Source organism: Pelophylax lessonae, assembly GCF_965119305.1.
Source record: "Pelophylax lessonae genome assembly, chromosome: 1".
Classification (NCBI taxonomy): Eukaryota; Metazoa; Chordata; class Amphibia; order Anura; family Ranidae; genus Pelophylax; species Pelophylax lessonae.
The window spans coordinates 283277132-283302354 of NC_138768.1; the positions used below are offsets into that span (position 1 = coordinate 283277132).

The 25223-nt window shown below is 42.1% G+C and overlaps 1 protein-coding gene across 3 annotated transcripts in view; it reads left to right on the forward strand.

Annotated features, from left to right (window-relative positions):
- The window catches only part of TTC28 (tetratricopeptide repeat domain 28), an 866848-nt gene that overhangs the window by 384647 nt on the left and 456978 nt on the right, over positions 1–25223 (forward strand). For all 3 annotated transcript variants that reach the window (XM_082244143.1, XM_082244144.1, XM_082244145.1), the window contains one exon: positions 15108–15255. In XM_082244143.1, coding sequence (XP_082100269.1) covers positions 15108–15255 — 148 coding nt within the window. The remainder of the gene's footprint in view (positions 1–15107; positions 15256–25223) is intronic.

The following is a 25223-nucleotide window of genomic DNA, read 5'->3' on the forward strand; positions in this document are numbered from 1 at the left end:
GAGGGACATGCATCACTGGTCCCATACCTTGCAAAACCCTGAAACTCAGGATAGTACAACATGCAAATTTGAATAAGCTTTTATGTCAGTACTTCTGAGGTCCACCTCTTTCCACTACCTCTGTGTCATTATTAGTCAGTTTGTTTGCTCATCATGGTTATGGACTGATGATTGAAACCATTCAAGTTGTTAAACACAGAAGCTGGTCTAAAATTGCTTAAGTGCCCTTACAGTAAATTATTGTGTTATGTTGACCATTCAAGTCGCGCTGCCATTGCCTGTAGTACAGGCACACAGGTCTAATTTAATGCAAAGTCTGCTTCCACCAAGGAAAGAAAAAAATATAAGCAGTGCAGAGTTTGCCTGACTATTGGAAACCTAGATTTTTTTTTTACCCTGAAGGCAAATCTCAATGATTGATCCATTTTTTCCATATAAAAGAAATCAGCCTTTTAACTGTGTGTTAGCCAGGATGAAAATGTCACCTGCCTCAGGTTATTATGTCATAGCATTTTCATCATTTTTCATGTCAGGTCTGTTATCTCTGTTCTCATTTAATGGGAGATAGCTTCATCTACATGTACTGTAAGTTGATCAAAGAGTTGCCAATCCTTTTTACAAATGCCCTCTGCCTTGTTCACATCCAGCATGATCAATTCTCTGCTTGAGCTCTTTCTTTACTGAATGAATCATCGATAAACATTTCAGCTTGTTGATTTTCGTTTCATCATCATTATCACTCGTTCCTTACCTTACTGCCTGATTTATTTTAAGGGTGGCTTAGATCTCCTGCACATATCTTGCATAGCTTACTGAAGGCAAATAGACTGTGCACTCTGCAAGTGCAGTTGCTCCAGAGCTTAGTAAATGAGAGGACGCTCTGCTGAGTTCTATCATCCAACCATGTGCAAGCATCAACTCTTTTTTTTTAATTGTCCTTTCATGTGATTGGGTATCCTTTTCAAAGTAAAGCTTTACCTCATTTATCCAGTGAGATGCCTGGATGAGGAGTTCTGATGCTAATGTAGGCCTTTGGAAATGTATTGCACAATACGCATGTGTGTGAACTTGTTAGAGATGTTAGATGCCTGAGCCCAGAACTAGAAAGTGGCAAAGGGCACCCAAGCTTGAGCAAGAAGCATTTTTAGGAGTTTTCAAACTATCTAAACAAAGAGCCAGTTTATTGTCCGTCAGATTTTAGGCAGGCCCAACTGGCCAGTGGGAGAAGGAAATTCCCCAACGTGTGCAAGCATCAATTCTTTTTTTTTTTTTAACTGTCCTTTCATGTGATTGTGTATTCTTTTCAAAGTGAAACTTTATCTCATTTATACAATGAGATGCCTGGATGAGGAGTTCTCATGCTGACGTAAGCCTCTGGAAATGTAATGCACAATACACACGTGTGTGATCTTGTTAGAGATGTTAGATGCCTTGAGCCCAGAAGTGGACAGCGGCAAAGGGCACCGAAGCTTGAACAAGAAGCATTTTTAGTGGTCTCCAAACTATTTAAACAAAAAGCCAGTTTATTATCCCTCAGATTTGAGGCAGGCCAGACTGTGGCCATTGGGAGAAGAAAATGCCCCAATCTCATTTGGAAAAAACAAAGTTTCAGACTTGGTAGTAAATGGAATAAACAAAAAATGCATAGAGCCTGTTGTAACAAGAAGGAGTAATAGTGCCCCATTGTTGATATAAGTGGGAGAAATAGTAACTCATACTTAGTATCAGTGGGAGGAATAGTGCCCTATCTTTGGTGTCAGTGGAAGGAATAGTGGCCCATCATTGCTTTCAGTGGGAGGAATAGTCCCCTATTATTGGAGTCAGTGAGAGAAGTTATGCTCCTTCATTGGTATCAGTGGAAGAAATAGTGCCCCATTGTTGGAGTCAATGGGAGGAACAGTGCTTCGTCATTGGCATCAGTGGAAAATATGGTGCGCCATCATTGGTGTCAATGGGAAGAACAGTGCCCCGTCAATGGGTTGAATGGTGACTCGTTGTTGTTGTTAGTGGGAGGAATAGGGCCAGGGGCCAGATCAAGGCTAACCATGGGCCACAGCTTGAAAACCACTGCTTTAACATGTGAGGAACAAAGGCCAGCAGGGAGGACAAAAGTAATTACAGTGTTTATTTTTTATCTTTTTTTTGCCTGTAAAAATATTTTAAAAATACAGATCAGTAGTTCTGATTCAAGTTCCACTTGAATTCTGACGGAACAAGATTGCTGAAAGATCATTTTTTTTTTTTATGTGGTGCTTCCTTGCTGTCCGAACCAGCATGACGTTACATCATCACAGCTCCCTCACTAGTGTGGGATTTTAGCTATTTAAGGCCCCTCACACCATTGTATTTTATATGTGCTGCCATGCAGGATCACAGTGTGCTAAAAGCGCATGTAAACTAATTCCTGTTATAATCTGTAAACCTCTTCTCACAATAGTGTGTTGCATTGGAGGCAATGTGTTTTCTTTTAGGAATTCTGCTTGCGGCATCTTTTGCACATTACATTTTAAAGCAGAGTTCCACTGGCTTTTGTGTTTATTAAAAGTCAGCAGCTACAAAAAGTGTATCTGCTGACTTTTAATAAACACACACTCACCTGTCCCTTGGTCCAGCGATGTGCCTGGGGGAGCCTCGGTTCTCTCCATCTTCTCCCCGTGGCGCTGGCATCACTGGGCACCCAGTTGTGACAGCTTGCGGCTTCACAGCTGGGTGCGCACTGCGCATGCGAGAGTCGTGCTGCATGTTGTGACTGACCAGGCAATCTTCTGGGACCTGTGACGTGTCCCAAAAGATTGCAGGGAGGGAGGGGGAGAGGAGAACTTCCGCTTGAGCCCCCTAGGCAGCCCGAGCAGAAGTAGGAGCGGGTACCTGTCAAAACTAGGTACCATCTCTCCCCCCCCCCCCCCCAAATAAAGTGACATGCCAAATGTGGCATGTCAGGGGGTCAGGACCACTTAAAGCGGAAGTTCCACTTTTGACTGGAACTCCACATTAATGCTTTGAATTGGAATTGTAAAAGGAAACATGGACTTAAATGGCACCAGTATATAAAATATAACATTTATTATAGATGTTTAAAATATAAAACATACAGATGGCAGCAATAGCAAACACATACAGAAAAAAAATCATAAACACAAAAAAAAAAAAAAAAAAGTAGGTAATTTCCAAACTACCACATTAGTACAATACAAGCATGATTATGTGTAGGCTCTCTGGCAATACCCATACTAATGTTTCCCATGGAAAGGGAAGAAGAGGAAATACCACTACCCCTCCTGGGGAACTGTAAAAATGTTGGTCACAGACGTCCCAAGTAGACGGAGTGGGAATTAGGCTGACATGTTTCGCAGGTGTGCTTCATCTGGAGCTCTGGTTCATCACTCTGCAAGGGTGCTTGCAGACAAATTAAGTCAAGGGGAGTGATCAAAGAGGACAACCAGGTTAGAGCAGGAAGTCCAGCAAGGTTAAGCCAGAATATACTTGTTAATATCTACAGGGACCTTGATCCTTGTCCAGCTCTGATTGTAGTTATACAATGTAGAAAACTGGCTTCTAAGAGACCGTCCACTAGTCAATGAGGGTTAAATAAGGTCTCCAATAATCAAGTAAGAAGAAGTCAACCAGTATAAATAGGATCCATAGCATAGGGCTCGTAGTTCGATCACCCCCCAGGGATGGAGGAAAACCACCAATTTTAATGCTTTGGGCTGTGCAAAAAATGCATTATGTGCTTTGAGGAAGACGCATAAAAATGCAAGTACATTTTTCATTGCAATAGCATGAATAGGCCCTAAGTGCCGGTTCACACTACGTCGCTCCGACTTCGGGGGCGACCTGTGAAGTCGCGTGCAGCGCGACTTCGGCGCGACTTGCACGGACTTCATAAAATGAATGTCTATGCAAGTCGTTCCAGGTCGCCCCGAAGTAGTACAGGACCCTTTTTCTAAGTCAGAGCGACTTGTGTCGATCCTATTAGAACCGGTAGTAGTAACTCAATGTACCGATACGGTGTGCGACTTGCCAGGCTGACCAAGTCGCCTGACAAGTCGTGCTAGTGTGAATGGAGAGTAAAGAAACTGCTCTTTAGGGAAGGCTTTAGTTTACCTTGCTGGCAGCAGAATCCCCAGTGTAAGATGGATCTACAGCTTGCCATACCCCAGTGGAATTTCATTTTAACAAATTTGCTATCAGAACCTTTGGATCAAAACAGTGACCATTTTTAACCATAGTGAGGAGAAAAAGTAGAAGAAATATTTTTCTTTAGTGAATACAATTCTAACTGTGATTTAGTTTTTTGTGTGGCAAAAAAAAAAAATTGCATATAGTAATGTGCATATACAACCTGAAATAGAACATTGAACGAGAAAGATTAGCATAGAAATCAACTAAACATTTTTTGAGTTTTCATACAAAATTTGTTGAATCCAAAGGGGACCATTGAATGCTTTGATGAACGTTTCTTCTTTTTAGAATTTACATATAAACACTCCAATGAAATTCTACTGGTGTATAACCAACTTAGGAGCTGTTTCTGCACAGCCTTGGACAATTGGACTATGGTCATAACTTTCAGCATAAGGAAACCAGTGCAGTGTTTTCCACTGCCTTGCTGAAACTCATCTAACAATAGAGTAAGAAGGGTATTCTGGCAGAACAGATGTTTTACAAAAAGAATACAAATAAGAAGCATAAGTGTTCAGCCCCAATTTTCTAGTAAAGGGGGTAGCATTTCTTTTAGCAATTGTGTTAAGGATAAATCTGGTCCAGGCGCTGTGCAAGAGTGACAAATTAATCGAAGCTGTATGATTTTTCTGCATGCCACACAAGAAGGCATGTTGCTTTGTTTTTTCCTTTGTTATTCGCTGCCTGGAATGAAGCATTCCTTCTTTTCATAGAAAACACTATGGGCATATTTAGAAAGAAAACTTTCACTGCAGATAAATCTTCCAGGTACATGTGTTTTAAATGACAGTGAATGATTCACTACCAGTGAATGTTTTGTGAATGTGAGTTAGGGGTCATTCACATCAGCAACCGTGTTATACGCTGTGCTAAAGCGTCATAATGTAACATTTATTAAAATGTCGCAAAGTGGTGTGAACTGAACATATAGGAATCGAGGCAAATTGCCTTGTGTATGGATTGAGATTGAGTTTACTTTTATAGAGCCATTCGTTTATACAGAACTTTATATATTGTACATTCACATCAGTCCCTGCCCTCAAGGAGCTTACAGTCTAGAGGCCCTAACTTACATTCATACATAGTTGGGCAAGATGAGATCTATCCTATAAACATTCTGCAAACTAAAGAGTGTTTAGAAAAACATTGCATATTGTGTTCTAAACCACCAGCATCCCAGGGCAAGGCAGGTTGCTTTTCCAGTTGTGACAGATGTGAATAAACAGGACTATCTAAGCAATAGAAAGACCGATGCTGTAGCTAATGACAGGCTAATCTGTCAGTTAGCACTTAGGAAATACCCCTGGTTGTAGTTGGCATTTTTAAGTTAATTTGGTGTTTATTTACTTACAGAGTCATTAATGAGTGCTTGATCCTTGACAGTCTTAGAGCCCATTCAGACTAGCGCGACACGACTTTGGGGGGCGACCTGTGAAGTTGCGTGCACCGCTGTGCACCGCGACTTCGATGCGACTTGCAGAGACTTCACATAATGGAAGTCTATGCAAGTCGCCTCCAGGTCGCCCCAAAGTAGTACAGGACCCTTTTTCTAAGTCGGAGCGATTTGTGTCGCTCCTATTAGAATGGGTCCTGTGCTAATCAATGGACCGCGACCGAGCGCGACTTGTCAGACTGACAAGTCGCCTGACAAGTCACGCTAATGTGAATGGGCTCTTAGTCTTTCAACTCAGGTTTGCAGATCTGTATTAATTTGCTCCATTGGTATTTGCTGATGATAACCATTATTGTACCACACACTAGTACACATGAGCCCAATGTGGACTCCTTTTCTATATATTCCACATCTACTTCCTATACTCCATTTGTCCTTATGTAAATTATGGGCCACTGAATGTTCCCCACATGTCTCAATGACAGACACGTTTGATTTCACCCTATTGCCTATTTTTCCTTTATGTGTATTCTACATATCTACAGTTTTGAAAAAAAAAAATATATATATATTTTTGCTGGAAATGCAATACCTACATGTATCTCTAACCTAAACTTCCCATTTGCAGCAGCAGGAATATGTTGTAAGGCATTAACAGAATAGCCGTGGTATTTCATAAAGTTCAACTTGTTTTTGAAACAAAAAAGAAAACCTGAAACAAAACGAAATCCATACTCACAACATGTTGCTAGTGAAAAAAAAGGCAGAATGCACAGGTTTTAAACATGATGGATTATTTGATATTGAATGAATATTTATGTGCCTGGTTCTTTTATCATTAACATGGTGAAGCACAGTGGGGGCTGGAGCCAATACTATGTAGATTAGCTTTTGCTTCTCTGCTACATTACTTGGAGAGAGATATATTTGTCTGGAGGTTCTTTTCCTCCTGAATGAAAATCTATTAGCTCTTGATTTATTTTATATATATACATTTACTAATGTTACACAATACCTTTAAACATGTGTTTTAGGTTTTGTTGACCTTAAAGATGACCTAAAATACTCTTTTGTGTCCTGCCTTTGACAGGTATGATCAATAAAAATGAGTCAAAGGATTCAGGTCTAATTTCCACATATGTTTTAATCTGTAAGCAATAATATTGTGTTTCTATTTTAAGAGAAAATACTAGCAAAACAGCTGTGCTTAGAAACCAATCAGCTTCCAGGTTTTATTGCCAAAGCCTAAGTTGGAAGCTGATTGGTTAATATGCACAGCCGCACCATATTTAGAGTGCCCATCTTAGTAAATCCCCCACAATGTATATATGTTTAATATATATTACAAATATAAACTCAGTTTCTAGTATGGGCAAAAATAAATATATAGATCCTCCACAGCTACAGCTTCTCTACTCAGCTTCTCTTCAGCACTGTCACCCCCAGATTTACCAATCCAGCAATACTTCCTGTCACTTCCGAGTATCAAGGCTCCTCACCCACCCTAAGCATAGCTGCAGCATTCAGGATGCACCTGCCACTGGAGGATTAAGAGTGTAATGAAAACCTATAAAATCGCTTAACCAGACCCAGGAGACTGTAAGACACTTGGGAAATATACATATATAAAGCTTTACAAACATATATAAGTTTTTTTTTTTTTCAGAAAGAATGCTCTTAGGGGCAGGTGCTAAGAAGGAGGGGGTAGATCCCAAGCCCGGAGTTGTGCTTTAAAATTTACCTATGCAGAACTTGAACCCATACTTTGCCAGTGCATGGACTGCAATTAGGACTGAACCAGTTGCTGAGATTAAAATGATGCACTTTAGATGTAAACAAAATGTAAAATATTTTCAGGTTTACATTCAAAAAGTAACAAAGATGGAGCAAATAAAGGTAAAGCAAAACTGGAGCAGTTACCGATAGCAGACAGATTCCATGCTGCACTAAATAACTCATAGTAGCCAACATTTGAAAAAAAATTCCAGCGACACTTTGCAGCACACCCATCAATTACTTACCACACCCACTTCCCTGAAGCTCCACCCACTATACATAATTATTCTCCGCCTACTTATCATCAGATTATAGGGTCTACTCAATAAAGAGAGAATTACAGGAAATTGAAAAGGGAATTTTAAACTTGAGGCCAAGGTAGCAGAGTTGGAATAATTCTCCCATTCAGCTGCACTACTTCTGCCTAACGTTTAAAATTCTCATCACAATTCCCTGCAATTCTAAAGTGTCAAATGTGCTCAGGTGTGAACATACAAAAAATGTAATATATAAATAAAGTGCAAAGTGTAAATAAGTACATTAAGTAGGTAAGTGCAAAGTGTAAATAAGTAAATTGCCGGGACAATGTAAATTACCCGGGACAGGCTGCTATTTGCCTGGACTGTCCCAGCAAAAACGGGACAGTTGGCAAGTATGCATAACTTAGTTCCTTGCTCAATTCGAAATATGCAAATGTTCTAGTTGCAAAGGGTAACTGCTCTACTCTTTCTCCATCATTGATTAGTTTTTCAACTTAATTAGAACATACTGTAGTGATATAAGGCAGTAAAGTCATATATATAGGATTATTAATATTATTATTATTATTATTATTATTATGGATTTATATAACATCACAAGCTTGCACACCACTTTACAGGGAGTCAGTACACTTACAATAAATTTGAATACAGGAGGGTTAGGAGGGCCCTGCTTGTCAGAGCTTACTATCTAATAGGGAGTTACAAAAGGTCAAACCTGTGAGAGATGAGCTGATAGAGAAAGTGAGTTTTTTTTTTTAGGGTGGAAATAATTGCAAAAGACCACTTCAAAGCACAGGATCCTTGATCAAACTGCTTGGAAATTATACGTTGGTCATGTGTTATGTGTTGATGATAAGGAGGCAACTTGTAAGTACTTTCACATAAAGCAATCAGCATCACAAATGAATCCTACGTCAAATTATCATCTGGATGTCAGATAGGCAAGACAAACGTTTAGTTGACCTAGTGATGCAGGTGTTTCACTTTGACATGCCCAATGGCCAATGCCCAAATCTGCTAAATTTGGCTGTCGATACATACAGTATATATGAATGTGATAAAGGTATGAATTGTTAGCATTGGTATTTAGAGGCTAGATCAGATGGAGTAGGGTCAGCATTGTTAAAAAAATTGCGATAGTTGACATAGTCATCAAACATGCACACAATTATTAAATAAAGCCCTTTATCTAGACATGTGCTTTGAGAAAATATGCTTTGATATTTATAGTTCTTGAAGTATTTGGATGTTACTCTAAGAGTTCATGGATCAATAAAGCAGTGTTGGGTGCAGTGTCTCTGTCTGGATGTCACCAGAATTATTACATTTGCTGATGTCATGTCTGAGCTCATGTCTGAGCTTTTTTACAGCATTAGGTGGAAAAAAGAGCATCCAAGAGCCCAATTATTTGCAAACAGCTATGGCTAGATTTATTAAGGGTGTGATCTACTTAAAGTGAACCTGTGCCAAGACAATTCAAACTAAGATCTTTATATATTCTGAACAAGCAGAAAATGCACTTCATAAAACACGCCATTATTCACCTTTGAAGCTTAGAATTGTGGAGAAACTCATCTTCAAATTCACAGTAAAAGCACTAGGGTGTCAGCTATATCTCTACAATTAATACAATTGTATTAGAATTTCATATTATTAATTTTATTACAATTTTTTTAGGGTGCATGACATAGGTCTGGTCTGGCATGGCATTAGGTGTTTTAAAGTATATGTAAAACCAATCAATAAATATCTCGTATAAGCTTTAGAATGGTGATATCATTGCAAAAGTTATTTTTTAAATCTGCAGCTATCAACAATACCTGGTAGGCTCACCATTAAATGCCCTGTTCAGGCACTTCCTGTTTTGAGGTGACAACTCTCTGCTCCTGTGTTGTCACCTTTTTACAAAGGCCTTTGATGAACACTATCAATATTTGTTTCAACATATATTAGGCAGGCATGATCTGCTGTTGTTACCATGAGGAAATCTCCAGTGAGAAATGCAATGCAGCACAGGCTGCAGGAGAGCAACATCACTGATATGCAACAATACATGTAAAAAAAAGAGAAAAAAGTATTATTAAAATAAAAATAAATAATATATTTGTTCACATACTGGGCTTTATCTGTGTCTCATTGTTTGGTGAATTTAACAGCCCCCTATATAAACTCAAATCCTACTTCCCATTAGTATGGATTCCTCCTCCAACGCCAATCGTTTGATGCCAACCCAGCTGTTTATATCTTATTGAGTATTTGAACAAATGTTTGTTTGTAAAAAAAAAAAAAAATGCATTGAATAGCCCTGCAGACGTGCCTAGAACAATACATTGACCATGTAATACCAAACCTCCATGCTTGTATAGTAGCTGAGCCAGCATCCATACACATGAAATATATATTAGGATGCCATATAATAGACGTATCGCCTTGTCTCCTGGTGCTATTCATAAATAGTGAGCATTGGTTGACTCCACGCCAGTTATCCAGTTTATTAGTGAGGGATTACCTGTCTGACTTGTAGTGGAGAGGACACAGTGACACTGAATGGCAGACTGGTGCTTCAGGGTTCCCTTAGGGCTGGGAATGATAACCACATTTTCCTTGCTTGCCATTGTTTTCCTATTTCTCTATCCATCAGTGTAATACTGGATAATATTACATTTCATTTGAAATAAAAGCTGCAAAATCGGTAGCGGCTTGATTAACATTGATTGTCGAGAGAAGACTGATACGAACAAATAAACCATTATCCAAGGGGATCATAGCAGTTATAGTTTTTGTTCATTTTATTGACCTGTTCTACTTTTTTTTCATTGTGCTGTATGGTGAATAAATATGAGATCAGAAAGCGCTTGCTGGCAGACAGACACTGAAATGAATACATCATTTAAGCATGGCAGAAAATGAGCACATGCCTTCACTGCCGCAGCATAGAAGATAAGAAATAAATCCTAAAGGACAGGGTAATTAAAGACAGAGAGACTTTTATGATGTCACTCGGTACAATTCCATGAAAGGGCGATAGTGTCAAATAAATTTGTACTTTGATAGAAGATCTATGTAGACGTCATTGAGATTCTAGATAAGATTAAACTCAGTAACTGCAGTAAGTATAAACTAAACATCACACATATTGGGGAGCTTATCTGTGCAAAACGTGAGTGGCATATGTCTGAAGAACTGATCTTGTCATAGATTGACATTATCATTAAACACTTTGGGGGAAATTTACTAAAAATGGTGCAAACAGAATCTGGTATAGCTGTGCATAGTAATCAATCAGCTTCCAGGTGTTATTGCCAAAGCTTAATTGAACAAGCTGAAGTTAAAGAGGTTGTAAACCCATAAAAAAATTTTTTTGCAACCTGAAAGGGAAACACATAATGAGCTAGTATGCATCGCATTCTAGCTCATTATGAAATACTTACCTTAGAACGAGCCCCAGCCGTGCCACCCTGTATGACGGGCGACATGTCCAGTCACCCGTCTTCCGAGATCGCGGCATCCAGCCATCTGATTGGCCGGAGCTGCGGTGACGTCACTCCCGCGCATGTGCGCGGGAGCCGACGGTCATGGCACGGGACTCTGAAGGAACGGCACCAGCGGCCGTTCCTTCAGAGCGCATGCGCCAGTGACGTCACTGGCTGCATGTAAGGTAAATATATCCTAAACGGTACATGTTTAAGAGATATTTACAGTACCTATAGGTACGTCTTATCATAGGCTTACCTATAGGTACAAGTTACATAGGAGGGTTTACTTCCTCTTTAAAAAACAGATTGGTTACTATGGGCAGCTGCATCAGATTCTGTGTGCACCAGTTATAGTAAATTTCCCCTTTTGTAATACACAATAGCAGTATAAGGCTGGGTTCACACTGATGCGAATTGGATGCAGATTCTCCACATCCGATTCACATGATTCGCATGATAGGAGAGTGTGACCGGCTCTCAATGGAGCCAGTTCTCACACCTCTGGGGCGGCTGCGGTCCTGTTTGCAGATGGGTCCTGTGGACCTTTGGCTCTGTTTCAGGTCCAAATTAAGGCAAAAATTCTGACCTGATTTGCCCCTGAAAAGTAGAACAGGAACACACCAGACCCCCTGCTGTGAGCTACTCAGCGGCTTGTGTGAACCCAGCCTAAATTATTGAAATAATTGTGATTTGGAGGGGAACAAGGGAAAGCAATGTAGCCCAAACCTTAGGATTCCAAGCCTTCCTGAAAAAGTTACAGCCTGTGCCATTTACCTAGTGAGTCACTACCCAGCTTAGGTGTCCAAAGCCTATTGCATTAGGGTGTGCACCCCAAAGCACAAACACACACTACCAATCACTCATGATTTTCATTCAGAAAGGGAAGGGGCCAGTAAACTACATTTTTACCAGCCGGTGGGAGAGGAGAAGAGGGAAGCCCACAGTGCTGGCACACCCTGGCACACCCTGTGCACATGCCTATGCTATCCAGTCTCTCTTTGTGGAGCACAGAGACGCAGACACTTCTGATGACACTTCTGATTATCCCTGTAATCAGGAAAAATTATGCTAGCTGCTGATTGGAGTGCTATAGAGCCGACCCAGCAAGGGGTGTGTCGGACCTCTGCAGGGAGACCGTTGGTCCCACACAGAGTAGGGATCCTACCTCTGCAGCATGTTGGCAGGAGAATGTTTTTTTTTTCCCCAAATAAAACAAATTCTAACACCTTTTGTTTTGATACAACTTAAATACACTGCTCAAAAAAAGGTACTCTTTTTAATCAGAGTATTGTATCAAGTCAATCAAAACCCTGGGATATTGATCTGGTCAGTTATGTAGCAGAGGTGGTTGTTAATCAGTTTCAGCTGCTTTGGTGTTAATGAAATTAACAACAGGTGCACTAGATGGGCAACAACTAGACAACCTCCAAAATCGGAATGGTTTTACAGGTGGAGGCACTGACATTTTTTTTCCCTACTCATCTTTTCTGACTGTTTTTCACTAGTTTTGCATTTGGCTAGGGTCAGCGTTACTACTAGTAGCATGAGGTGATACCTATTGTGATTGCACAGGCGGTCCAACTCCTCCAGGGTGGCACATCAATACCTGCCATTGCCAGAAGGTGTACTGTGTCTCCCAGCACAGTCTCAAGAGCATGGATTAGATTCCAGGAGACATGCAGTTACTGTAAGAGAGCTGGACAGGGCCATAGAAGGTCCTTAACCCATCAGCAGAACTGGTATCTGCAAGGAGGAACAGGATGAGCACTGCTAGAGCCATTAAAAATGACCTCCAGCAGGCCACTGGTGTTAATGTCTCTGGCCAAACAATCAGAAACAGACTTCATGAGGACAGCCTGAAGGTCCAACGTCCTCTAGCGAGCCCTGTGCTCACTGCCTGGCACTGTGGAGCTCAAGTGGCATTTGCCATTGAACACCAGAATTGGCAGGTCCGCCACTTGTGCCCTGTGCTTTTCACAGATGAGAGTAGGTTCACCCTGAGCACATGTGACAGACAAGAAAGGGTCTGGAGAAGCCATGGAGAATGTTATGCTTCCTGTAACATCGTTCAGCATAACCAGTTTGGAGGTGGGTCAGTGATAGTCTGGGGAGGATATGCATAGATGGATGCACAGACCTCTACAGGCTAGGCAATGGCACACTGACTGCCATTAGGTATCGGGATGAAATTCTTGGACCCATTGTTAGACTTTACACTGGTGCAGTGAGTCCTGGGTTCCTCATGGTGCATGACAATGCCTGGCCTCATGTGGCGATAGTATGCAGCCAGTTCCTGGAGGATGAAGGAACTGATACCACTGAATCGCCCTCATGCTCGCCTCACCTAAATCCAATAATGTCCAATGTCCTCTAAAACATTATTTTTCAGGCCATCCGACGCCACCATGTTGCACCTCAGTCTGCTCAGGACCTCAGTGATGTCCTGGTTCAGGTCTGGGAGGAAATACCCCAGGACACCATTTGCTGTCTCATTAGGAGCATGCCCCGACGTTGTCAGGCATGCATACAAGCACATGGGGCCAAACAAACCACTAAGTACCATTGAGAAAAGAATATATACTAGAAATAATTTTTAAAACCAGAGATTAGGGTCACTTTAATTTCTTTATAAAGGCAGACATGTGGATGTTATTGTTATAATACGTGGTAATAAAATGCAGCACATTTCTGTGGATAGCAAGTAACACAGGGGTTGATTTACTAAAACTGGAGAGTGCAAAATCTGGTGCACTAAGTACCATTTTGAGTGGCTACAATAAAATTTCAGCAAAATGGACTAGCCTGCTGTATTATTTTTTTTACTTTGATTTCCGGGGTGTCTTTGAATTCAGCCCTCTGTAGGTTGATAATTTTAATTTCTATCAAACGATGTGGCATCCTTCATTCCTAACACATTATCCAGTCCATATCAGTATAGATATCCAGCATTATATTTTTCCCCATTGAGATCTGATGTGTTTTCAAAGTGTTTCTTTATTTTTTTTGAGCAGTGTATATGTATATGATTTAAACTAAAAGTTCAGTTGGCCTTTAACTGACTTTTCTCAATTTCACCCCAAACCCAGTGGGATTGATTTACTAATATTCGAAAGTGCAAAATCTAGTGCAATTCTGCATAGAAACCAATCAGCTTCCAGTTTTTGTCAAAGTTTAATTGAACAAGCTGAAGTTAGAACCCGATTGGCTAACATGCACAACTGCACCAGATTTTGCACTCTCGAGTTTTAGTAAATCAACCCCTGTGTTACTTGCTATCCACAGAAATGTGCTGCATTTTATTACCACATATTATAACAATAACATACACATGTCTGCCTTTATAAAGAATTTAAAGTGACCCTAATCTCTGGTTTTAAAAATTCTTTTTAGTATATATTATTTTCTCAAAAAAATACCCTCTGTTGCTCTCAGCCTCCTCCAAGTCCCCAAATTCCTTTTGTTTTGCTGCTGTGATACAAGTTTCTGTTAGAAGGTGGCTACCCTCCTTCTCCATGGTCCCACTGTAAGCAGGAGTGTAGTCACCTTCTTTTTCTCACTCTAGAGGTGCACTATGGGCTTTGTAGTGTTTGTGTCTATTTTTGCCTCCACAATTTCCCCATGTTTTGCTACAGGGAAAACCCTTTTAACTGAGGGACACTTTAGGGATACATCTTTTTACTGTTTTTTACAGGTTTTGATGCATTTTAACACTTTACTGCATATGTTTTCCCCAAGCGTAATTTCATGTGTTTATAGACTGATAAGAGAATCGGTAGTGAAAACTAGTAAGATCAAGTTTAATCTACTGAAATAAAATGCCACATTTCACCAGCTGCTTTCTAAATAGCCTCGAAAGATAATATATTGTGCATAAACGCACCACATGTATATTATATGTATTGTATATTACAGAAATGTCATTGAGATAAATGGTCTCTATTGCTTGTAATTGTTTCATCATTATAGTGCAATTTTGTATTATGTGCTAAAATGTGATGTTTCTCTTGTCTTTAGGCATACTTCAGACAGGGGGTTGCCCTTCAGTATCTTGGTCGCCATGCAGATGCCCTGGCTGCGTTTGCATCCGGATTGGCTCAGGATCCCAAGAGTTTACAGCTGCTGCTAGGCATGGTGGAAGCAGCAATGAAATCCCCTATGAGAGGTGAGTGACATTCATTGCACTCTGAACATATTCAGTATCTGTTGTCTCATGTGTAAGGACAGAATTCCTTGGATCTTGGGCTAAGCAGTTGTGACCTATCTTCATCTCCTGTGCAAGGACAGAATTCCTTGGATCTTGGGCTACGCCCTTTTCACCTATATTTGTCTCCTGTTTAAGGACAGAATTCCTTGGATCTTGGGCTACGCCCTTTTCACCTATGTTTGTCTCCTGTTTAAGGACAGAATTCCTTGGATCTTGGGCACCGCCCTTGTCACATATCTTCATCTCCTGTGTGAGGATAGAATTCCTTGGAACTTGGGCTTAGCCCTTGTCACCTATCTTCCTCCAGTCCAGCAAGACTTTATCAGTGGCCAATAAAGGTGGTCTCATTCAGCAGAGGATATATGGGTGGGCTAGTTTAGCCTAGCTCCACTTTAGTGGGGAAAAAAAATAGCAAATAAAGAAAAAAGAATATAGCGTATAAAATTGCGACACAAGTCATATTGTAATTGAATGTTATTAAAAATTACCTTTCCTTTCCAATCTGCTGCCGCTGTAATTTTCTAAAAATGCAATGCAATGTGGCTATCTGGAGTTGTAGAATTTGTGCAGAATGTCCCCCAGAAACATAATTTCCTGCTTGTGTGATTGGCTCACCAATTTTGCCAGTCTGCACTAAGATACAAGTCAGATTTCTGGCATCCCCTGCAACAAAAATGTCATTTCTGGTGAGATACTTCCAATAGGAAGACAAGGCTAAAGGCTTGTGCATACTAGAAGAAAATCGGGCAAACATTTTCGTCCTAAGGACTTTTGTAAGATTTTCTTATAGTGTGTACACAACTTTCTACAGCTGATTCCAACCTTCTGAGTGAAAGTTTCCGAAAGGACAAGCTCCAAAATTTTTCTCGTATGGGAAAAGAATAAACAATTTTAGCTTAATGTGTACCGTTTTCGTACGAGAAAAATCAGAAAAGAAATACTGCGCATGATCAGAAACAACAAAAAAAGCCAGCGTCGTACAAATTTTCCTTCATTGGTTCTGATTTGCTGTGAAGCAATGAGGAAAATCAGATGATCATTCGCCCGATTTTCTTATAGTGTGTACCCCACTTAAAGGGATACAGGTCCAGCAGCTTGTCCCATTGGAGCCCTGAAGATGCACAGCTAATTGATAATTATGAAACCATTAAACTCACTTTCCTACAAGGATACAGACAAACAGACAGAGATTTCTTCAGAATAACAAAAGGTAGGAATCTGCAACAAAGATTGTTAAAATTCTTGTATTGTACAGAGATCACCCAGAGGGGAATGGTTACGCTTTAAAGTGGAGTTCCACCCAAAAGTGGAACTTCCGCTTTAGGGAGTCCTGACCCCCCGACATGCCACATTTGGCATGTCATTTTTTGGGGGGGGGAGCGGGTACCTAGTTTTGACAGGTACCCGCTCCCACTTCCGCTCGGAGCGCCGCGGCGCCCTGAGCGGAAGTTCTCCTCTCCCCCTCCCTCCCTGCAATCTTCTGGGACACGTCAGAGGTCCCAGAAGATTGCCGGCCAATCACGGCGCGCAGCGCGACTCGCGCATGCGCAGTGGGTACCCGGCTGTGAAGCCGCGAACTGTAACAGCCAGGTGCCCACAGCAGTGATGCCGGCGCCGAGGGAGAGGATCGAGACTTCCGGCGGCCGCATCGCTGGACCGTTGGACAGGTGAGTAAATGGCTGGAACTCCGCTTTAAGTCTGCATTCACACCTGAGCAGAGTGACTTTCAGGCATTTTCATTTGAGTGTTTTTAGAAATGTTTACAAGCCTTTTACAGCTTCAGTTTTTGTTTAGCCAATAGGAAGCGCTGGAGGAAGAGAGGTGGAGGAGATTTAGGGTAGAGAGCTGCTGTTTGAGCAGAAAATGTGAAACGCTAATGTTGCACATTTTCAGGCATTTCTATTGAAGTCTATGGGGTCCAATCTGCCTCCAATCTGCCAAAAAATGAAGCTCCTGTACTTTTTTGAGCGACAGGCATTTCGCTTCAGGTGACAGAACGCTCAGATGTGAACAGGGGCCTTTGAAATAAATGGGATTTGGTTCATTGAGCGTTTTAGAGCTACAAGCAGAAAATCGTCCAGTTGTGAATGGGGCCTAAGTCAAGGAAGTCTTTGAGTAATCAGCTACACAGTAATGTATAGAGAAGGGTTTCTTGGTTCGAAAGCACAATAGCAAGCACCTTGTGCTGTCTGCTCTTTAACACATTTTTTTTTTGTGCATTGGAAGCCCTTTTAAAACTCTCAAAATACTGCATGTTGACAAATGTGCAGTAATGAAGAGGGTCTAAAATAGCTAAAAGTTTTGCCTTATATTGGTTGTAAAGTCACTTTGTTCACTTCATACAATCCCGGCTTAGATAAAGTTACATGCCCTTGTGTATGTTCTTTATAAAAAAATATGCTGCTTTATTTTATTTATTTATTTCAGATTCTTATATAGCGCTGTCAATTTTCGCAGCGCTTTGCATATACATTGCACATTCACATCAGTCCCTGCCCTCAAGGAGCTTACAATCTAAGGTCCCTAACTCACATTCATACATACATAGTAGGGCCAATTTTATTCAGGATCCAATTAACCTACCAGTATGTCTTTGGAGTGTGGGAGGAAACCGGAGTACCCGGAGGAAACCCACGCAGGCACAGGGAGAACATGCAAACTCCAGGCAGGTAGTGTCGTGGTTGGGATTCAAACCAGCGACCCTCTTGCTGCTAGGTGAAAGTGCTAACCACTACACCACTGTGCCGCCCATACATGCTTTATATCTTGTTTCAGAGCACCGCACGGTGCTCACGTGACGGCCCGTCACTCTCCTCTCCCAATCTGACAACTACAGCGGGAGGGGCTGAGAATCCCCCGCTGACGTCAACCCAGGAGGAGGGGAGGAGGAGTTGCACTCTGAAATAAGGAATAAAGCGCCATACACTGGGGCCTGTAACTTTATCTAGCACAGGGGACTGTATGAAAATACCAAAAATATTTTAGCAGCAGAAGGGGAACGGTGGGAACAGATCGGCGCTGACACTAGCTGATGGGTGGTGGGGGGGGGGGGGGGAGACAGCGGGATGACGGAGGCACGTAAACTGACCACGGTATCAGGGCTCAGCAGCCATGATAAACGTGGTCAGTGTCTAGAGGGGAGGGCAGCGCCAGGCAGGATCAGCTAGGTATTTTAGGTAATACAGGGGGCCAAATTACACAGCACAAGAGCACTGTGCTGTATAACATGCTTTAAAGGAACAGGGTCAATCTTTTAGTGTAACAACCACTTTAAGGCCAAGTTCACATAGACATTTGGTATGAGAGATTATAAAATGCCTCATTCCTTTATCAATTATTGACATACATTTTATGATGTGTCAACAAGTGTTTCTGATGCCCGTCAGCAATTAGTTATTTAAACCACTGCCTCCAGAATCCTAGCAAATGAACATCAGAAGCTTCTCAAATTCTTCCCAAATGATAAACAGATAATGAAATCTTTTCTCAAACACGATTATCTGCTAAAATTCCCTTACATTCACAAAATTATGCAAAGCATTTTGGAAGTGTTTTAAATGTTTCCCAAAGGCTTACCAAATGCCTGTGTGAACAGGCCCTGAGGGATGACTGGCAAAATGCCCACCAGAAAAGAGAAGGAGGAACACTTTCTTTTTTAAAAAGCAAATTAGACCTGAAAGAGTTTAGTAGAATCTAAATGTTCCCATGTACATGTTGCGGTAATAGAAACCTGTGCCAGCACATCTTTTCAGTGTGAATAAAATATAGAAATACATGCTCAGTTTAAGACTTTACACAGTATATGGTTAATTTAAAAGACTCTGCTTTTGTTACTAGCATACTAGCTCATTATGAAATACTTACCTTAAAACGAAGCCCTCACTGACAGGACGGCCGGCATGTCCGGCTGTCCTGCTTCCTTGTTCGCATCCTCAGGCCATCTGATTGCCCGGAGGCGCAATTACATCACTCCTGCGCCTGTGCGCGGGAGCCGCCGTTTACGGCATAGGGCCCTGAAGGAATGGCACGGGTGGCCGTTCCTTCAGAGCACATGCGCGAAGGACGTCATCAGCTGCATGCACTGTAAATATCTCCTAAACTGTGCATGTTTAACAGATATTTATAGCAGCTATAGGTAAGCCTTAATATAGGCTTACCTATAGGCAAAAGACTTTAAAGTTGGTTTACACCCACTTTAATACTAAGTCAGTACCTCCTAATGGAATAGACCTTAAAGTAGTCTCCTGACACTTTGGTATTGATTAAGTAAATGCAAATAAGCTGTTTACTTTGCAGGGGCATTTTCTACAGAGCTTTGTGAATGTGGTGAAATTTCACTTTACAAATAATACTTAATCACGTGCAAGGAAAACAAATAAAACAGTTTTTTTTTTTTTGCTTGCACATGATTGGATGATGGCAATCAACAGAGATTCACCTAATTCACTAAGCTCTGGAGCAAATTATATTGCAAAGTGAACAGTCTCTTTGCCTTAAAGCTCCACTTGTTTGCTTCCTGCCCCCTCCGCTGCCACATTTGGCACCTTTCGGGGGGAGCGGATACTTGTCAAAACCAGGTACCCACTCCCACTTCCGGGTAAGATCGCCACAATTGTTGTGAAAATTTCTGTCCCCTCCTCCCTCTCCCCCGCTGTCTTCTGGGAGACACACAGGTCCCAGAAGAAAGCGGGATCATTCAGAAAGTGTAGCGCCACTTGCGCATGCGCAGTAGGAAATGCCGGCGCCAGCACCCGGAGCTGATTGATGGATTGGCTTGGTTTGCCGATATCGCGGGATCCCTGGACAGGTAAGTGTCCTTATATTAAAAGTCAGCAGCTACAGCATTTGTAGCTGCTGACTTTTACATTTTTTCTATTTTTACAGGCTGAAACTCCCCTTTAAGTAAGTCAACCCCTCTGTCTCCAGACATTGAAAACTCTGTCTCATCCCTCCAGTCTCTCAGTAACAAACATTTAAAGTGTTACTAAACCCAGAACCCTGCATTCATTATATCCGGTCTCCCACAGTACCAGAGAACATGGAAATGCAATTATTTTAGTAATTATAAACTGCTAAATGCCTTTCTAGCAATACACACCAAACTGAGCATGTGCAGAGTGCCCCCAAGAGTATTATCAGGAGATGGATTGGGGACTGTGGAAGAAGGGGAGGATCAGAGAAGACAGGATCAAACAGCCTTTTTACACAATGCGCAGAATTAACCCCCTACGTTCCACAGTGAGCATAACAAGCATGCTTTACACACTGATTTTACTGTTGTGGGTTTAGTAACACTTTAATAAGATGCAAACAGTGTAAACATTTTTGTAAAAGCAATAATAATGCTGCAGCTCAGTGCAGTCAGGACAATGAGAGGTGACTTCTGATTGGATTTGTAAGTTGTTCTACTTTGCTTTTTACCTTAAAACAGCCAAAATCATGGTTATTCCTGTCAAAATGGCAGTAAATCATATGATCTCACCACCTCCCTGTTTTAATAAAATGAACAGTCACTAAGGAACTAAAAGAAGAAATATACTTTAGATTTACAGTCAGCAAGATTCCTCTTCTTGATTGTGTCATGTCAGATATTTAATAGATTTTGTTGCTTAGACCTCAGTTTTCTTTTCTCATACGTCTTTGTCATCAACAAGTTTGCTAGATCACATTAGTATGGAGGAAGCTGATAGATGTCTGCATTATGTTTTTTTCTTCCATAAACTGTAAACATGTTTGACTTTATTTTCATCTATCTAGTGTGTTCCTGTGTTTGTCCCCATTTATCTTAGCTTTATTTTTAATCCACCATTTATCATTTTTGCTGCTGAATTTTGTAGAGTTCTTTTATGGTAATACGCAGGCTTGTCATCTGCCAGTTGTTGGGAATGTAGTGTGCAGACTTTGTTTCCTGAAGTAGGCCCCATGCAACTATTATTTTCCATCCGTTGGAAAGAAGATGATAAATAGACATCACAATAAGAAGTGTAGGTGTGTGCTTCTGAACATAATTTCCAGTTACATGATGTCACAGGCTTTCAAGAAAAATATATCCTTTGTCAGGAACTATAATTGGACAGCACTCTGAAACCTAAAGTGATTGTAAAATCTGGGTTTTTTTTAAAAAAAAAAAAAAAACCAAAACAAACATGTTATACTTACGTGCTCTGTGCATTTGGTTTTGCACACAGCAGCCCGGATCCTCCTCTTCTCGGGTCCCTCTCTGCAGCTCCTGGCCCCTCCCTTCAGTTGAGTGCCCCCACAGCAAGCAGCTTGCTATGGGGGCACCAAAGCCGAGCTGCAGCTTCTCCGTTCATTCAGACACAAAGCTGCCATTCAGCCTCACCCCCTCTCTCTCCTAAATGACTGACATGATTAACTCACAGCCGCAGGAGCCAATGGCACCGCTGCTGTGTCTCAGCCAATCAGGAGGGAGAGTCCCAGATGGCCGAGGGACTTGTGGACATCGCTGGACAGGGATCGGGTTCAGGTAAGTATTAGGGGGTGCTGGAGAGGCTGCTACACACAGAAGGTTTTTTTAACATAATGCATAGAACGCATAAAGATAAAAAACCTTCTGACTTTACAACTCCTTTAGGCCTCTTGCACACGATACTGTTGTTTGAGCATCTCGCGGCTTGGAAATGCTCAGCACAGCTTTTTGAGCTAAAATACAGCCCATTAATTGTAATGTGCCTATGCACACAGGCGCGTAAACAAGCGCTGTGCATTGTTCAGTAAGAACAAAATAGAAAAATCTGCATTTTTGGTCAGTAATCTAAGCCTCAATGCACACAATATTCGCGAATACTCACAAATACTCACAAATACATACAAAAAAAAGGTCTGAAAACGTAGATGCTCAAACAGGAGTATTGTGTGCAAGAGGCCAAAAGGAGATGCTTAAACAGGAGTATCGTGTGCAAGAGGCCTTAAAGGGTTAGTTCACTTTTGCTAAAAACTGCCTATGCAGATAAGAGGGTAGAAAGTCTGTAGAAAAAAACAAAAAAATTACTAAAGGCAAATAATGCCCTTGCTGTAGGTGTAGGCCATTTACGTACCTCCTGAAGCCTGGCCTGAAAACTCCCAGGATGTTGTTAGGATGTTGCTAAGTGAAGCCTAGCTAAAACTATTTACCTCATCACAGGAGTGAGCTTGATGCAGTAGCTCAGAGTTTAAGAGCTTACTCCTGTGATGGTGGAAGTGAGCAGTAAAAGCTAGGCTTCGATGAGCAACACTCTAAGAAATTTCAGATCAGGCTTCATGAGATACGTAAATGGCTTACACCAATAGCAAGGGCATTATTCAACTTAAAGTGTTACTAAATCCACAACACTAAAATCAGTCTGTATATTCAGAAAAGCATCCTTGTTATACTCATTGTGGAACCTAAGGGGTTAATCCTCTGCATTGTGTAAAAAGGCTGTTTGATCCTGTCTTCTCTGATCCTCCCCTTCTTCTGCTGACTGCTGACACCTGAGCACTGCTGGACTGTGTACTAAGACCTGAGCACTGCTGGACTGTGTACTGTGACATGAGCACTGCTGGACCATAAGTACTATGACCTGAGCACTGCTGGACTGTGTACTATGACCTGAGCATTGCTGGACTGTGTACTATGACCTGAGCACTGCTGGACTGTGTACTATGACCTGAACACTGCTGGACTGTGTACTATGACCTGAGCACTGCTGGTTTGTGTGCTAAGACCTGAGCACTGCTGGTTTGTGTGCTAAGACCTGAGCACTGCTGGACTGTGTACTATGACCTAAACACTGCTGGACTGTGTACTATGACGTGAGTACTGCTGGACTGTGTACTAAGACCTGAGCATTGCTGGACTGTGTACTATGACCTGAGCACTGCTGGACTGTGTACTAAGACCTGAGCATTGCTGGACTGTGTACTATGACATGAGCACTGCTGGACTGTGTGCTAAGACCTGAGCACTGATGGACTGTGTACTATGACGTGAGCACTGCTGTACTGTGTACTATGACGTGAGCACTGCTGGACTGTGTACTATGACCTGAGCACTGCTGGACTATGTACTATGACCTGAGCACTGCTGGACTATGTACTATGACCTGAGCACTGCTGGACTGTGTACTATGACCTGAGCACTTCTGGACTGTGTACTGTGACCTGAGCACTGCTGGACTGTGTACTATGACATGAGCACTGCTGGACTGTGTACTATGACCTGAGCACTGCTGGACTGTGTACTATGACCTGAGCACTTCTGGACTGTGTACTGTGACCTGAGCACTGCTGGACTGTGTACTATGACATGAGCACTGCTGGACTGTGTACTATGACCTGAGCACTGCTGGACTGTGTACTATGACCTGAACACTGCTGGACTGTGTACTATGAACTGATCACTTCTGGACTGTGTACTATGACCTGAGCACTGCTGGACTGTGTACTATGACATGAGCACTGCTGGACTGTGTACTATGACCTGAACACTGCTGGACTGTGTACTATGACCTGAGCACTGCTGGACTGTGTACTATGACCTGAGCACTGCTGGACTGTGTACTATGACCTGAGCACTGCTGGACTGTGTACTAAGACCTGAGCACTGCTGGACTGTGTACTATGACGTAAGCACTGCTGGACTGTATACTAAGACCTAAGTACTGCTGGACTGTGTACTATGACCTAAACACTGCTGGACTGTGTACTATGACGTGAGTACTGCTGGACTGTGTACTGTGACCTGAGCACTGCTGGACTGTGTACTATGACATGAGCACTGCTGGACTGTGTACTATGACCTGAGCACTGCTGGACTGTGTACTATGACCTGAGCACTTCTGGACTGTGTACTGTGACCTGAGCACTGCTGGACTGTGTACTATGACATGAGCACTGCTGGACTGTGTACTATGACCTGAGCACTGCTGGACTGTGTACTATGACCTGAACACTGCTGGACTGTGTACTATGAACTGAGCACTTCTGGACTGTGTACTATGACCTGAGCACTGCTGGACTGTGTACTATGACATGAGCACTGCTGGACTGTGTACTATGACCTGAACACTGCTGGACTGTGTACTATGACCTGAGCACTGCTGGACTGTGTACTATGACCTGAGCACTGCTGGACTGTGTACTATGACCTGAGCACTGCTGGACTGTGTACTAAGACCTGAGCACTGCTGGACTGTGTACTATGACGTAAGCACTGCTGGACTGTATACTAAGACCTAAGTACTGCTGGACTGTGTACTATGACCTAAACACTGCTGGACTGTGTACTATGACGTGAGTACTGCTGGACTGTGTACTAAGACCTGAGCATTGCTGGACTGTGTACTATGACATGAGCACTGCTGGACTGTGTGCTAAGACCTGAGCACTGATGGATTGTGTACTATGACGTGAGCACTGCTGTACTGTGTACTATGACGTGAGCACTGCTGGACTGTGTACTATGACCTGAGCACTGCTGGACTGTGTACTATGACCTGAGCACTGATGGACTGTGTACTATGACGTGAGCACTGCTGGACTGTGTACTATGACCTGAGCACTGCTGGACTATGTACTATGACCTGAGCACTGCTGGACTGTGTACTATGACCTGAGCACTGCTGGACTGTGTACTATGACCTGAACACTGCTGGACTGTGTACTATGACCTGAACACTGCTGGACTGTGTACTATGACCTGAACACTGCTGGACTGTGTACTATGACCTGAGCACTGCTGGACTGTGTACTATGACCTGAACACTGCTGGACTGTGTACTATGACCTGAGCACTGCTGGACTGTGTACTATGACCTGAACACTGCTGGACTGTGTACTATGACCTGAGCACTGCTGGACTGTGTACTATGACCTGAGCACTGCTGGACTGTGTACTATGACCTGAGCACTTCTGGACTGTGTACTATGACCTGAGCACTGCTGGA